This window comes from Cibotium barometz, chromosome 43 (genome assembly GCF_041138505.1).
Source record: "Cibotium barometz isolate CiBa-2024 chromosome 43, ASM4113850v1, whole genome shotgun sequence".
Classification (NCBI taxonomy): domain Eukaryota; kingdom Viridiplantae; phylum Streptophyta; class Polypodiopsida; order Cyatheales; family Cibotiaceae; genus Cibotium; species Cibotium barometz.
Genome location: NC_141088.1, coordinates 28,603,023 through 28,615,853, shown reverse-complemented (window position 1 = coordinate 28,615,853; position 12,831 = coordinate 28,603,023). Strand labels below are relative to the sequence as shown.

At 40.6% G+C, this 12,831-nt stretch overlaps 1 protein-coding gene across 1 annotated transcript; it reads right to left on the bottom strand.

The window, feature by feature from the left end:
- Positions 1–7,688: 7,688 nt before the first annotated feature.
- LOC147613765 (uncharacterized) lies at positions 7,689–11,015 on the bottom strand. Its single transcript, XM_086781741.1, has 2 exons — positions 10,668–11,015; positions 7,689–10,318 (listed from the first exon to the last, which is right to left on the bottom strand). Exon 2 carries the CDS (start codon positions 10,214–10,216, stop codon positions 8,783–8,785), a length of 1,434 nt encoding a protein of 477 aa, XP_086637867.1. The 5' UTR covers positions 10,217–10,318; positions 10,668–11,015; the 3' UTR covers positions 7,689–8,782.
- Positions 11,016–12,831: the final 1,816 nt, after the last annotated feature.

Sequence of the window (12,831 nt, the reverse complement as noted above, 5' to 3'; positions counted from 1 at the left end):
GACTGTACTACTAGATGTAAATGCTGTCTGTAAGAGGAAAACCTGTATAAAATCGACCTGTGCTATGTAGCACAGCCCAAAACAGACGAATGGGCACCTGTCCTGCAGATTTTAATTTTGACAGAAAATCTGCACAGTAGGACGATTTTGCCTGCGCAGTACTTGGAATGCAAAAACGGAGGGCGAAATGACCTCAGATCAAAATTCTGAAATGACCGAGCCCTATGGGCTCGCCCACGGCATATACTAACCTGCAGTCGCTCGTGAAACCTCGTCGCAATCGGAGGAGATGAAGCGGCAGGTGCCGGTGATGCTGCCCGGGAGGAGGAAGCCTGCTCTGATACCAATTGTTGGAATTAGGGTTGCAGGAATGCACACACAACTTCAAGAAGATGAGGAAGCTTGAGCACAACACAGTAGTGTATTATGAGTGCCAAAAATGAAAGATAACAAGCCCTAGAAGATAATGGGCGTATATACAATGCACGGGGGAAAAAACCTCCTAGTGAGGGAAAAAGTGCCCCGGCGGTCCTAAGTGTGTTCACACACATCACTACTATAATATGGTAACAGTTTTTTGTTATTTACAAAAAAGCTTTTGAATTTTTTTTAAAAAAAAGCTTGGAACAAAGCCTTGAAAATAGAGAAAATTTGACATTTGAGGAAAAAAAATCTTTGGAAATTTCTAAATTTTTTTCTCTTAACACCTTTTGGCTTTTCATCTTTCGGGAAACCTTTTGGCTTTTCGCTTTCCCGAAACATTTTGGCTTTCCGAATTTCGGAAAATCTTTTGACCTTTCGGATTCCGGAAACTTTTGGCTTTCCGTATTCCGGAAAAAAACCATTGGGATTCTGAAATTTTTTGACCGTTCATATTCTAAATGCGTTCGGGGTAAATTAAATTTTTTAAAAAATTTCTAAGAATTAGTGAAAAATTAGACAAAGGTTATTTTAAATTTTGGAAAAATCTGGGGTTGGTGTTTGTGTCCATTCGGACGCCCGTGTGACCATTCAAATTCCTTTAAAAATATATTTTTTGACCCAAAAAAATAAAAAATCCATTAAAATTAAAAAATTTCATTGGATTTGAGAATTGTCGGGCGGAATTGGAAATTTCGTAAACGTTGGGATTCTCAGGAAAATTTAGGTATATTCTAGAAATTATTTTTAGACTAAAAATTGATATTTTTAAAATATCAATGGTATTTTAATAAAATTAATTGCTAGAAATTTTCTGGAAAAATATAGGTTTGGAATGCCATAAGATAGGTTTGGTGGAATTTAAAATTATCGTACTTTGAGACCCTAAAAATTTAGAAAAATTTAGGAAAAAAATCATGATAATTATTTTTCTCGAGAATTAATATTTTCGAGGGTTATTTAATGTTGAAGTACGTTTTCTCGTGCTAACATTAGATAGATGCGGGTTATTCGTATATTATTAATACGATTGTACCTCGTATTAGTAGATATTTTTGTTTGGATTAATTCTAAACGATGTCTTCATGATTTTTTACCATTATTTAGCCATTCTTTTTGTACATGTTCCTTAATTTCTTTTGATGGTTATAATTTGCGTTCAAAGTGTGTTTCACCTTTGACACTTTTCCATGATAATTTATTTTGTACTTATTTAAGTGTGGTCTATGCTTAATTTCTTAAGCCTAAGACAATTCTATCATGGGTTAGTTGATCTGTTTATTTTGGTGGATTTTATTGGATGTTTTTCAAGTTTTATTTGGACTCATCAAGTTCTACCTAGATCACTTGTGTCTAAGGGTTTTTTAATGAGTGCTACACACATGTGTTTCACTTGCTTACTTTGGAGTTTTGTTTTTTGAATGACACCACATTCATATACTCCGGATTGATGAGTTGGCCACCAATTTTAATGTTTCTTTTGGCATGATTAATGACCATTAGATGGCATGCATTGATTGTTATGATCAACTATGGTTTTTATGGATTCGAGGAGCTTTTATTCTTTTATCCATGGTTTTATAAGGATCTTTTGATCTTTTGGATAATTTCATGTGCTTTGAAGGTAGCATTTGCCTTCGTTTTTTGTACTTAATTTTGGAGTATATTACTTATACTCTTGTACATATTCCAACTCGGATACCTAGTTGTTTATGTATCTAGGTGAGTTATTTTTCTACCCCAACTTTATTGTGTTTATTGTTGGGGGTAGTTATTATTAGAAAGGTGCCAATAATTCAAAATTCTTTTCTAATGATGTACTCAAAAAGAGTTATTCCTTGATGTAGTCTCAGGTATATAGAGACAGATTTTAGTATGTGAAAGTCTGGGATAAGGCCATCTTATTCCTTTTATACAGGATTTTATTCATATTTTCCTAGACGGCATACTAGGGAGTTTTAAATTGTTAAGGTATGTATGGGTGGTATCATGGTGGTATGGGACGCTAGTGATCCCTCACATATATTATCTTATGGGATAATTTGGGCTCAAGATTGTTGCTTTGCTTACATCGCTTATAGCATGTTGACCTCAACATTCAAAGACAATCTCATTTTCTAAATTCACTAGAAGTTATAGTGTGGGCATTCTCTAAACTTCTTTTATCTATAGCCTTTATGTTTTGATGAGGGTAATCTCGTCGGCATATTCACTTGTTGAAATCTTTTTCTTTAGAGTTCAACGAGTTTATCTTGTTGTGTTTAGATTAAGGAAATTTGGATTTCTTTCTCTAGTTTCGTACTTCAGGTGATTTATACAACCAACCTGATGGTTTATGGATGGACATATGTGACTCATTGAGACACTGATGACTCTCTATGTTGATATGGGTAACTTGGGACGTCAATTATTCCATGTGCAGATGTGGGTACGTCAGGGCACGATGAATCCCTGGTTCCTGCTGTTATAATGCCATGTTTTCTTACTTTATTTCGAATGGTTTACAACAAGGAAATTACTTTGAGTATGAATTCTTATGATCATCCGCAATCTGATGGGCAAACAAGGCGTATGAATCAGATTGTAGAGGATATGCTTCGTGCATATGTCTCTGGAAAAGCATCAAATTGGAAAAAATATCTTCCAATGATGGAATTTGCCTATAATAATTTTAAACATACGGCTATTGGTTTTAGTCCGTTCATGTTTATGTATGGGTATTAACCCAGGGCACCTATTGATGTCGGTCTTAAGGACATCGAGCTTGATGCATCGAGGGATTTCTTGCCGTGCTATGTAGGAAATGCTGACCGAAGCTCGGGATTCTATCAGGAGTGCTCAACATAGGGCACGGTTCTATGCTGATAAAGGACATTCAATTTGGTCTTTTGAACCAGGAGCGTTGGTGTATTTAAAAGTTCCTAAAGATTCTCAGACTTTATCAATGGGAAAATGCTCGAATTTATCTCCTAAATATTGTGGTCCATTTCAATTTATACATCGGATTGGCACGGTTGCGTATGAACTTAAACTACCTCCACATGTTAGCCCTTTTTCATTAAAATGAAATTCACCCTTACTTACCACGTGTGGAATCAGGTCCCATTAAACCTCACATTATGTATGGAGTTATTCATGGTCTTACTTAGGAGACTCTCCCAAGCAGTGTCTGATAAATTTACAAAGATTCAAGGAGGAATAATGTTTTGCATGAGTGATTCAATCATTAAAAATGCAAGCTCAATCCCAAAACAGTGAACATCTTTGTATAGTGAATTTGAATGCGTGTTTGGGATACAAAGGTAAGGGGAAATTGGGATTTGAAGTGATGAATGGGTGGAGCAAGACCCCAATGTTGAAGTTCAAACCCCAACTACTAAAAAAAAATATTGAGATTAGTGATTTAATTACTAATCAATGATCGTAAAATTTTGGTTTTACTGCAAAGAAAAAAGGTAACCTTGGGTAAGAAATTGATGGCCCTCCTCAAACATACAAATAAAAATATTCAAGAGAGATATTTAGCAATGTGTTTAAGTGAGTTTTGAGCCCACAAACAAAAGATTAAGCGATTTGATTAAGCTTTAATCTCACTCTTACCAAAACAGCCTTCTGAGATGTGTACAGGCCTGGTTGAGGTAGATAGAAACCGTTTTCTCTCAAATTTGATGTTGCAGATCGATTCGTCATGCCTAAAAACCCCTAGAGATGAGATGAATTGAGATAGTTTGGTCTAGAGAAGCCACAGCAATTAAAATCTTCAGAAAACTCCCTAGCACTGTATACAAGAATTCGCAGTGCTGGCGGCAACTTCTGTGTCTGTGTGGCAATGAGGAGCAATGCCTAGGAGCTGAGAAGACTTCTCAAGTTGGATTTTGTCAAATGCTTTTGTGTGGAGAGCATTCCACAATCAAAGGGTTGTAGGTTTTGACTGAAAGAGGGAAGTCTCACAAAATGATTCTTTTAATAATTATATAGTCATTAGGCTTAAGCTAGTAGTCACTTGCTTAATGTAAGTGTGGAAGAGATTAATCCTAGGCTTAACAAGGCTCGGATACCACTGTTAGGTTTAGGGTGGATCAAAGTAGAAGAAGGAGCTCATGTTTTAAGCATAGCTAATGGCTAATGAAAAGAGATTAAGATAATTGCACACCAATTGGGCATAGAGACTAAAATATTGAAAAAGAGAGAGAGACACAAAAGTTGGAGAAATTCTACACTCAAAGCATTTCCATTAGATTGTGCCTTTTTTTTATAAATACAAAGCATATGCCAATATATTCTTCAAGCATATGTGGATTACTTTATGGTTGGATACTTTCTCCTATTTTTTATGATACATAAAGTCAACATTTTAAGGCTCCATAAATGTTGATATATCACATGTGCTTTTGAAGTAGGCAGCTCTTTTCCTTGCATTTCTTTTTGTCTTCTTGAAGTGTATTCCAAAGATTGAATATGCCCCATAACCTTAGACTTTTGACAAAGATATTATATTGCTTCCTCCAATAGATTGCAAACAAGGTGCCAAGCCAAGCCTTGTGGAAGGAAGGACAGCTTCAAGCATTGAAGAGTCTATGCAATGAAATAGTTGACTATATCAAGCAAGACATTTATACCATCGAGGATCGTATTAGTAAGAACTTGTGGAGGATTGTATTAATAAGGATGCATACCATCCTTTTGCCATATTTGGACTTACTAGGGCCAGATTTCTTTGAAGGAGATGATGAGTCGAAGTGACAAAGAAGGTGACACAAGGTGAATCCACTTTTGTCTATGACTATGGATCTAGGTATTGATCATATTTCCAATTGTGTAAGTGGGTTGCTTTTATAAATTTGATAATATGTGGTCCAATTTCAATATGTGATCTAGCTAGACATACGACAACCCTAAGCATGGTTTTTTGAGCTTGCTTAGTGTGTTTCACATGATGTTAGAATGTGGTTCTTAGCCTAGGGTGATGGGCTGGGTTTTAGTGCTTGGATTGGAATGTTAGGGATACTAAGTGAGGTGTTGGACATTGTTTCACCTTCTAATTCTCCTTGGTGGATGACCAGATTCCTATTGTTCTTGCCCATGCCAGACAAGAATGAACTTCCTTTTGAACACTCGTAACAGTCGCATGTGTGGGTTTTGTTGTTTTATGGATAACTTTGAGATAGATGCTCCAGCATCTGGTGTAGCCTTAACCTCTCTTTTTTGCGTCAAGCCTTTCACATGCCTCTGTCCCTTGTTCTTTGTTCTGAGGTGGCTTAACCTCACCAGCTTATGTATTTTAGTTCTTTTGGGCTTAACCTCACCAGCTTATGTATTTTAGTTCTTTTGGGCTTAGGAGCATGTGAGTCTTTTTTGGGTTTTTGTTTCAAGCCATTCCTATCCACCCATTGTGTAAAGTCCTTTGTTACACAATTTTTGGCTTTTGCTTGTACCTTGGCTTGCAAACAGGTGCGAACGTTCAAAGACTAGGGCTTCATATATAACTATCATAACACGAGAGATTTTTCTCTTTCAAGACCACGTCATTGGCACATAATTACTTCTCTATTCAAGCAAATCTTCACTGCTTTTCACTCCACTTTGTATGCTGATTCCTCCATTTGCATGTCCTCTCTAGCTTTACAACTTCTACCCATAATCAAGTTTAAGAAAATCCACAACTATAAGGAGAGACGCAATGAAAGTTTTTCAGCTGCATGAGCTTTTATCCCACGAGGGTTTCCTCTTGAAAACACCAAAACGTGAGCTGAATATAGGTCGAAAACTCCGAAATTTTTGAAACTTCCATGGACACAGGCATACCATAATAGAAAGCATGCAGAATCAGCGAGTACAAAAGAGGACCGAGATCTAGCCTGCAAATCTATTTGCTTTGACTTTGGCCCATTTCACCATATCTAATCACATTTATCTTTCCCTAAAGTATATACTTAATTAATCAGACTGGCAACTCTCAATTTGGTGATGTTGCTAAGGCCAGATTATACAATTACCCAATCAAGTCTCGGTACACAGACAACACCCAGCTTTGTAGCTTCTTTACAGTAAGTTCCAGGTGTAAAGCCACACTCTCAAGCTAGCCTGTAGGTCCTCCATCTACCCAGCCTGCACCCACTCATTATCGCCTCTACACCCACCATCGTCAATGCAGGTTCTCTCGAATGGAGATGGAATGGATGCCCATATCGAACAATTCCCCCTGATGAAAAGAGCACTTGTGTACTCAGCGTCTATATTCTGGTGTGTACAATAGGCACACAATAGTTTATGTAACACAATCCCTTCATGAAAAGTTCATTCAATAGATGCTTTGGCTTTATTTGCACTGGGTAATGTTACCTTGGAAAAATGTCCCCTTGTCAACACCTCTTGCGTATAGGGAAGCTTCCACCCTAGTGTTACAGTAATCTGCATTGATTTTGGATGGGAATACAATGACCACATAGTAATTACACAATAAAGCCTTCATTCACAGGGAAGCTTTATAGCCTTCATTCCCAGAGAATCTTTATTTACAGAGAAGCTTTATTTGGATCTAGGAATAGATTATGGGACCTGGGAAAGAGTTCCCTTGTTGACACGTCGTGTAACGGGGAGCGTTTCACGGCATGCTCCCTCCCTGTATAGAGTCTAGGCACCCCACTCAAAACGTCCTTGCAACTTCGGAGGGAAGATATGTGACATCCTGGAGATGCTTTGAACAACATTAGAAGTTCCACATGATTCTGTAATACTTAGCTCACCATTGGAGGAGCGGGTACTGTGTAAAGACCCTAACCTGTTCATAGCTGAACCCTGTCATTACTCACATTCCAATGCGTATAAAATGCACATTTTCTCAGGGCTCAGACACGCACAAATCTGTTGTCAGCAGTGTCAACTGTCAGCATCACATCATCGTCCTCATCATTGCCCATGTTAGCCCTTTTAACCACATCAGAAGTTCAGATTTTAACAAGTTGATCATGCATAGAACTATCAAAATTGAAAACAAAACTCAGTGCAAGTTAAGATCCTGTCTCATAAGAAAGGGACACAAACCAACTACCTCTTTCAAAATACAACACAAACAGATGACCAGCTCACTCCCTACCACAGGCCAGCCAACCTTCAACATTCATTAAAAGGAATTTAAACCATGCCATAAACTTCACTTTCTGCAAACATTGTAACATCCTTTTAGAAGCAAAACTGTAACCAAGAGAAGCCACTTAAAACAAGTACCCTTACAAAGCAAGTGGATGCTAGAACTAAGCGCATGAGGAGATCCATGAATCATGATTATATTTATTGCTAGGTAGATCCATGATTTCAACCTAAGAACTGAGCACACAAGGATACCCATTAAGTGGATACATAATTTGAATCTGACCAACTCCTTCAAACAGCCCCAGAAAATCTACAATCACCCTGAAGATGGTGAATAGCTGAGGATATACAGAAAATGAACATTTCTATGTAAAAATAAAAGGATCTGACCATACAGCCAGATATCCAGCTGAAGAGGTGCAAATGCACAGCCACCCAACATAAGTCCCTGGCCAGATTAACACACTTAATATCCTCTTGTCTGCCTTCACATAGGACCACTTCTTTCACCATCTATGACCAGAACAACACCTTCGGACCAACTTCATTACGGAATATACTTCTTTCACTGCCCATGACTGGAACAACGCTTTCAGTGTAACTTCATTATAGAGCACCCTTCCCTTCCCTTTCCCACTTGAAGAGATTTCGATAGAGCCCGCTGTTTGACCCATTCCAACAACCTGTTGACATCAAACTCTTTTGATTTTCATGCTAAAAGAAAGGCCACTGCTAGATAGCATGTGGAGAATACCCAGACAAGGCACACCTGACAATTTTGGTACTTGGCACAGAAGCAATGTCCCGCTGTGGTGCATGTCAAAAAATCCATGCAACAGCGCCTGCTCGTGTAACCCCACTCCTACAGAAGATGTTACAAACCATCTCCACCACTTTTAGTGGAAAGGAAACCCTGCAGTTGCTAATCCAGTTCCTGACTAAACAAGTTACAACCTCTCTACTACTTTTAGAAGGAAGTAACCCATGACATACCAGACAATCTAACAAGTTACAAACCTCTCCACTATTTTTAGAAGAAAGTAACCTATGACCTACAGACAATCTAACATGTTTACATATGTGCAAATAATCTAAACTACTATAACAAATAGATTATTTCTATGTTTCCTGTCTTTTTAGACACAGACAGAAAACCCACCGCATAATTATGGTATATGTCAGCGAGCCACCCCTACACTCCTCACATTTGAGAGTATCATCTAAACCTACGAATATGCCTACCATTACGGTGATAGTACACAGCCTCTTATCATGGGTCCAAATTGAGCATCCTTCGGAGACTCTTTGTTGCAAAGGCCACATCCCATGCCCCTCCTTGTATAGGCGCAGGCAATGTAGGGACAGGCGACCCTAAAGCTGAAGGCTGCATATATACATGTTTGGCATACTGCTCTAGTACTACAGGTGAAAATTCAAGGGACGACGTCCTTGAATTTGGAAGGGAGAATTTTGGAAGGGGCAGAGAACTAGGGGCTGGAGAAGAAGAATAGGCAGGCCCTGCCCACCTTTCATGGCATGACATAGAAGCGATACTTTTAGAGAAACCATGACCAAAGGCATCAGATCCTGTCTTAGCTTCGCTGAATGGGATCTCCATCGCTTCACTCCTGTATTGACAAACTAAATGATTCACCATTTCAGGGTCAGTTGATGCACGTCTCAGCCGTGCCACACTACCCAACAACATGCTGTCACTTCTTGCAGGTTGATTCACAATCACAACCTTGCAGCTGAAATCCTCAGCTTTATCATCGGTCTTCAAGATCTCATGCTCTGATGTGACTTTGGGGGTTGGTGCTTTCAGGCGGACCAGGTCATCAGATCTAATTTGACCTTTCTTCCTCACAATATTTACAGGCTTTGATGCATCCATTTTCGCATTTAGAGACTTGCACCCATCTACCTTTATGTCTTTCTGTGTCTTATGCCCATTCACCTTCACATCCTTCTTAGACTTAGGGCCACCCACCTTCGTGTGCAAGACTGCATTCTGGGGCTTAGGACCACCCACCTTCATGTCAAAAACTCCTTTCTGAAGCTTAAACCCATCAGACTTGGACCCATCTACCTTCGTGTCAAAAGCTCCATTCTCGGACTTGGACCCATCCACCTTCCTATCCAAGACGGCATTTTGAGATCCATTCTGCTGCTTAAACCCATCCACCGTCAAGTTCAAAACTCCCTTTTGATATCCAATTTGGGGCTCATCCTTCATGTCAGCAGCTTCATTCATAGCCTTGGCACCATCCACCTTCATCAGTAACTTTGCAATGAGTTCATCTGCAGCTTCCTTGTGCTTGGGCCTTTGCAAGATTGTAAAAACAGGAACATCAGGTGCTCGCTTTGCAAGAGCATTGATATCCCGGTTCTCGGCAGGATTTCTTGCCTTTGATTTCTTTCCTTCACCCCCCTTCCGTGGTATGTTAATATGCAGAGGATGTGGGCCATGCTCTGAAAGTGGTAAAAAACCAGGTTCGGTACTCGTTCTTGGGGTTTTGAACTTCTGCCTTGATTGATCAGGGTACAAAGAAGAAGGAGCATTTTTCAAAGCTGAAGCCTGAAGAGAATTCCTCCTGCCTCTTGGAGCGCTTTCTGAGCGATAGATCATGTCTGGAAAGTGGTGTTTGTGCCCACTTTGGGAAGGTGGTAAGCAGTCTTGTGGCAGAAGGACAGCAGTCCCCATACAAACACTCTGTCAACTTTTACCGCGGTAAGGCTAGCAAGCAAATCTAAAATGGACTGCTCAGATCTTTGAAGCAGTAATGCTTCCCCAACAGAACAGGTCCTGAGGCAAAATTTGACCACAAACACAGACACCATCAGGATTCTAGAATAGCAGACACATCTGATACTACCATAGCAAACAAATCCACATCATTACTAGCACAAAAACTCCATACTTTCACAACACACATATATCTTCCTCACCCCCTGCCCCAAACACCCACTCCCCCCCAACTCACACACACACACATCCCATTCTTTCACATCGCACACGTGCACCATGTCACACATCCAGATCTACCATGTCACACACGTCTACGCATCCGTATCTACCTCAGTAGAAAAGAAAACATACAAAAAATCTTTGTGGCAGTGGGAAATTTCCACAACATATGCGTCGAGTAACCAACCTGTAAACCCGATTTGAAGATAGCAAAGGCCAAAACTCTCCCTCTTCTGGGGCCGAGGTAGCAAAAACCCTTGCCTACAACGGAGCTGTTCGAAATCTAGGGCAAGAGATCTGTAGAACCCTGTACTCTCTGGTAGACTGAAACTGCTGCAAAAAGCTCTGTTCTGAAAAATTAAGAGCTCTATTTCACGTAGAAGAAACCCTAATGCGCAGAAAGATACACTGTGGAAACAGATAAGAAAACCTAGAAATACAGATGGAAAAGAAAGTGTAGATCCGAAGCTGGGGAGCTGGATGCTACACAAAATCCTAACGGCTAGCAGAGGAAGCACGAAGACGTGCACAGAGCAAACTGCTGTGGCTGAAGAGTGGAATATATGATTTGCAAGATGGAGAAGACGACGACTTCCTGTTCCTGTTGGTGGGAAGGACAGCTGCCGGTTTCACCGACTAGAGCCGGTCTGGCACGCGGCGTCGGCCGCGGAGTTGACGGGCCACGGGGTTCACCTGCCCATGCCGTGCACTGCTGACTGGGTCCTCGCAGTAAAAGACTTTGGCAAAAATCTTTCACACACTAGGGCATGTTCATGCGGGACGCTGTTTTTTGAAATAGTCAAACCCTAGGGCCCCCCAAATCACTCCACTTTGTGAACACTAGTCCTCAACCCGCGCGTTGCTGCGGTATGTAAAAGACAAAGGGTCAATCTAAGAGATTTTTTCCTCTTATTTTTTAGAAATCCAAGATTTCTTTTTTCCTTGTGCCTTGGTTGTCCATGGTTAATATGTAATAGATGTCTACACACTCATGTCCCTCCGATGGCGTCCTATAGCCAGTTGCCTATACAGTGTTAGGGTGACATCACGCTATAACACATGAAGCAAGAGGACTTGGGAGCACTCCATCAAAAAAAGTTTCCAATGGTGGTAAACCTTCATTCTTTAAGATAGAAAATAATAATTATTCGCATCTTTTTTTTCAAGAGTTTTACCCGCACACCCTCCCCAGACTGCACCTTTCAAATTTATGTTAAGGTTTATATCAAATTAATATAAACTTTTTGTGCGCTTTTGCCGCACGTGTCAGAGCTAGGGACTTGCCAAGCACCGTGTGCAAGCCACGAATGGCTGCAAGCACACAACCAGGAAACCAACAAGCTCAAAACAGGGAGCAATGGTGTGTCACTCACCACTCAGACCGCCATCGTGAAGGATTCTCGGACCGATGAAGAAGGAGCCGCCGCCGCCGCTCTGTCGCCTCGCCGCAACCGTGCCGCCACGCAATGCTCGATCGCTACACTCTCTCTCTCTCTCTCTCTCACACACACACACACACACGCGCGCGCTTGTGGAGAAGGAGATGGAGAAGATGAAGCAAGAGCACTTCTTGTATTCAACACTTACAGAATGAGAGGTTTTAGGTTACATTTGACTTTTATATGTGACCTGGCCGTTCACACATGGGCGCCCACACATGGCCGGCCGATCCTAACCTTTATCCTGATGAAATTCGAGGTGCGCCTCTCATCGGCGATCACCCAATCCCCTTACCCTTTACATGTGGTGCCAACAAGCCCGGCCCATGACTCAGAATACGTAAAATAATTATATGACGTAAAAAGTAATACGTCTCAATGCCCGCCACCATAGGTTAACATGTCCCCCTTCCTGATGTAGATTCCGTCCTCGGAAGCTATGGTATGGTAAGCTCGACAGGGTTTGTTGTGGTAGACTGTATCTGCAAAACAGGGAAGTAGAGTGAAAGCATGCTTGGTATTCACAGGAAGAATCACACGATGGTTATTGATTCTTCTTGAGTTTGATTTCAATATTGTTGTGAGACCTGGCAAAAAACATGTCATGGCTGATCATTTGTCTCGCATACCTAATGGTAAAGCCCCTACAGGAGTTGATGATGACTTACCTGACACTTCCTTGTTCATGGTGGAGACAATGCCTGAATGGAGTGAGAAGATTGTTAACTTCTTGGTTAATGGTTTTCCACCCAAAGAGCTTCGTAAAGATCTAGCTCGAAAGGTGATCAAGGAATGCGAACCCTATTGCCTAATGGCCGGGACTCTTTATAAAAGAGGAAAGGATGACGTTCTTAGGCGTTGTGCCCGAGAGGATATTTTGCAAGAGGCACATATGGGCGTAGCCAGTGGTCA

Coding starts and splice junctions, on each gene's coding strand:
- LOC147613765 (XM_086781741.1), bottom strand. CDS start 10,216: ATGGGGACTGCTGTCCTTCTGCCACAAGACTGCTTACCACCTTCCCAA.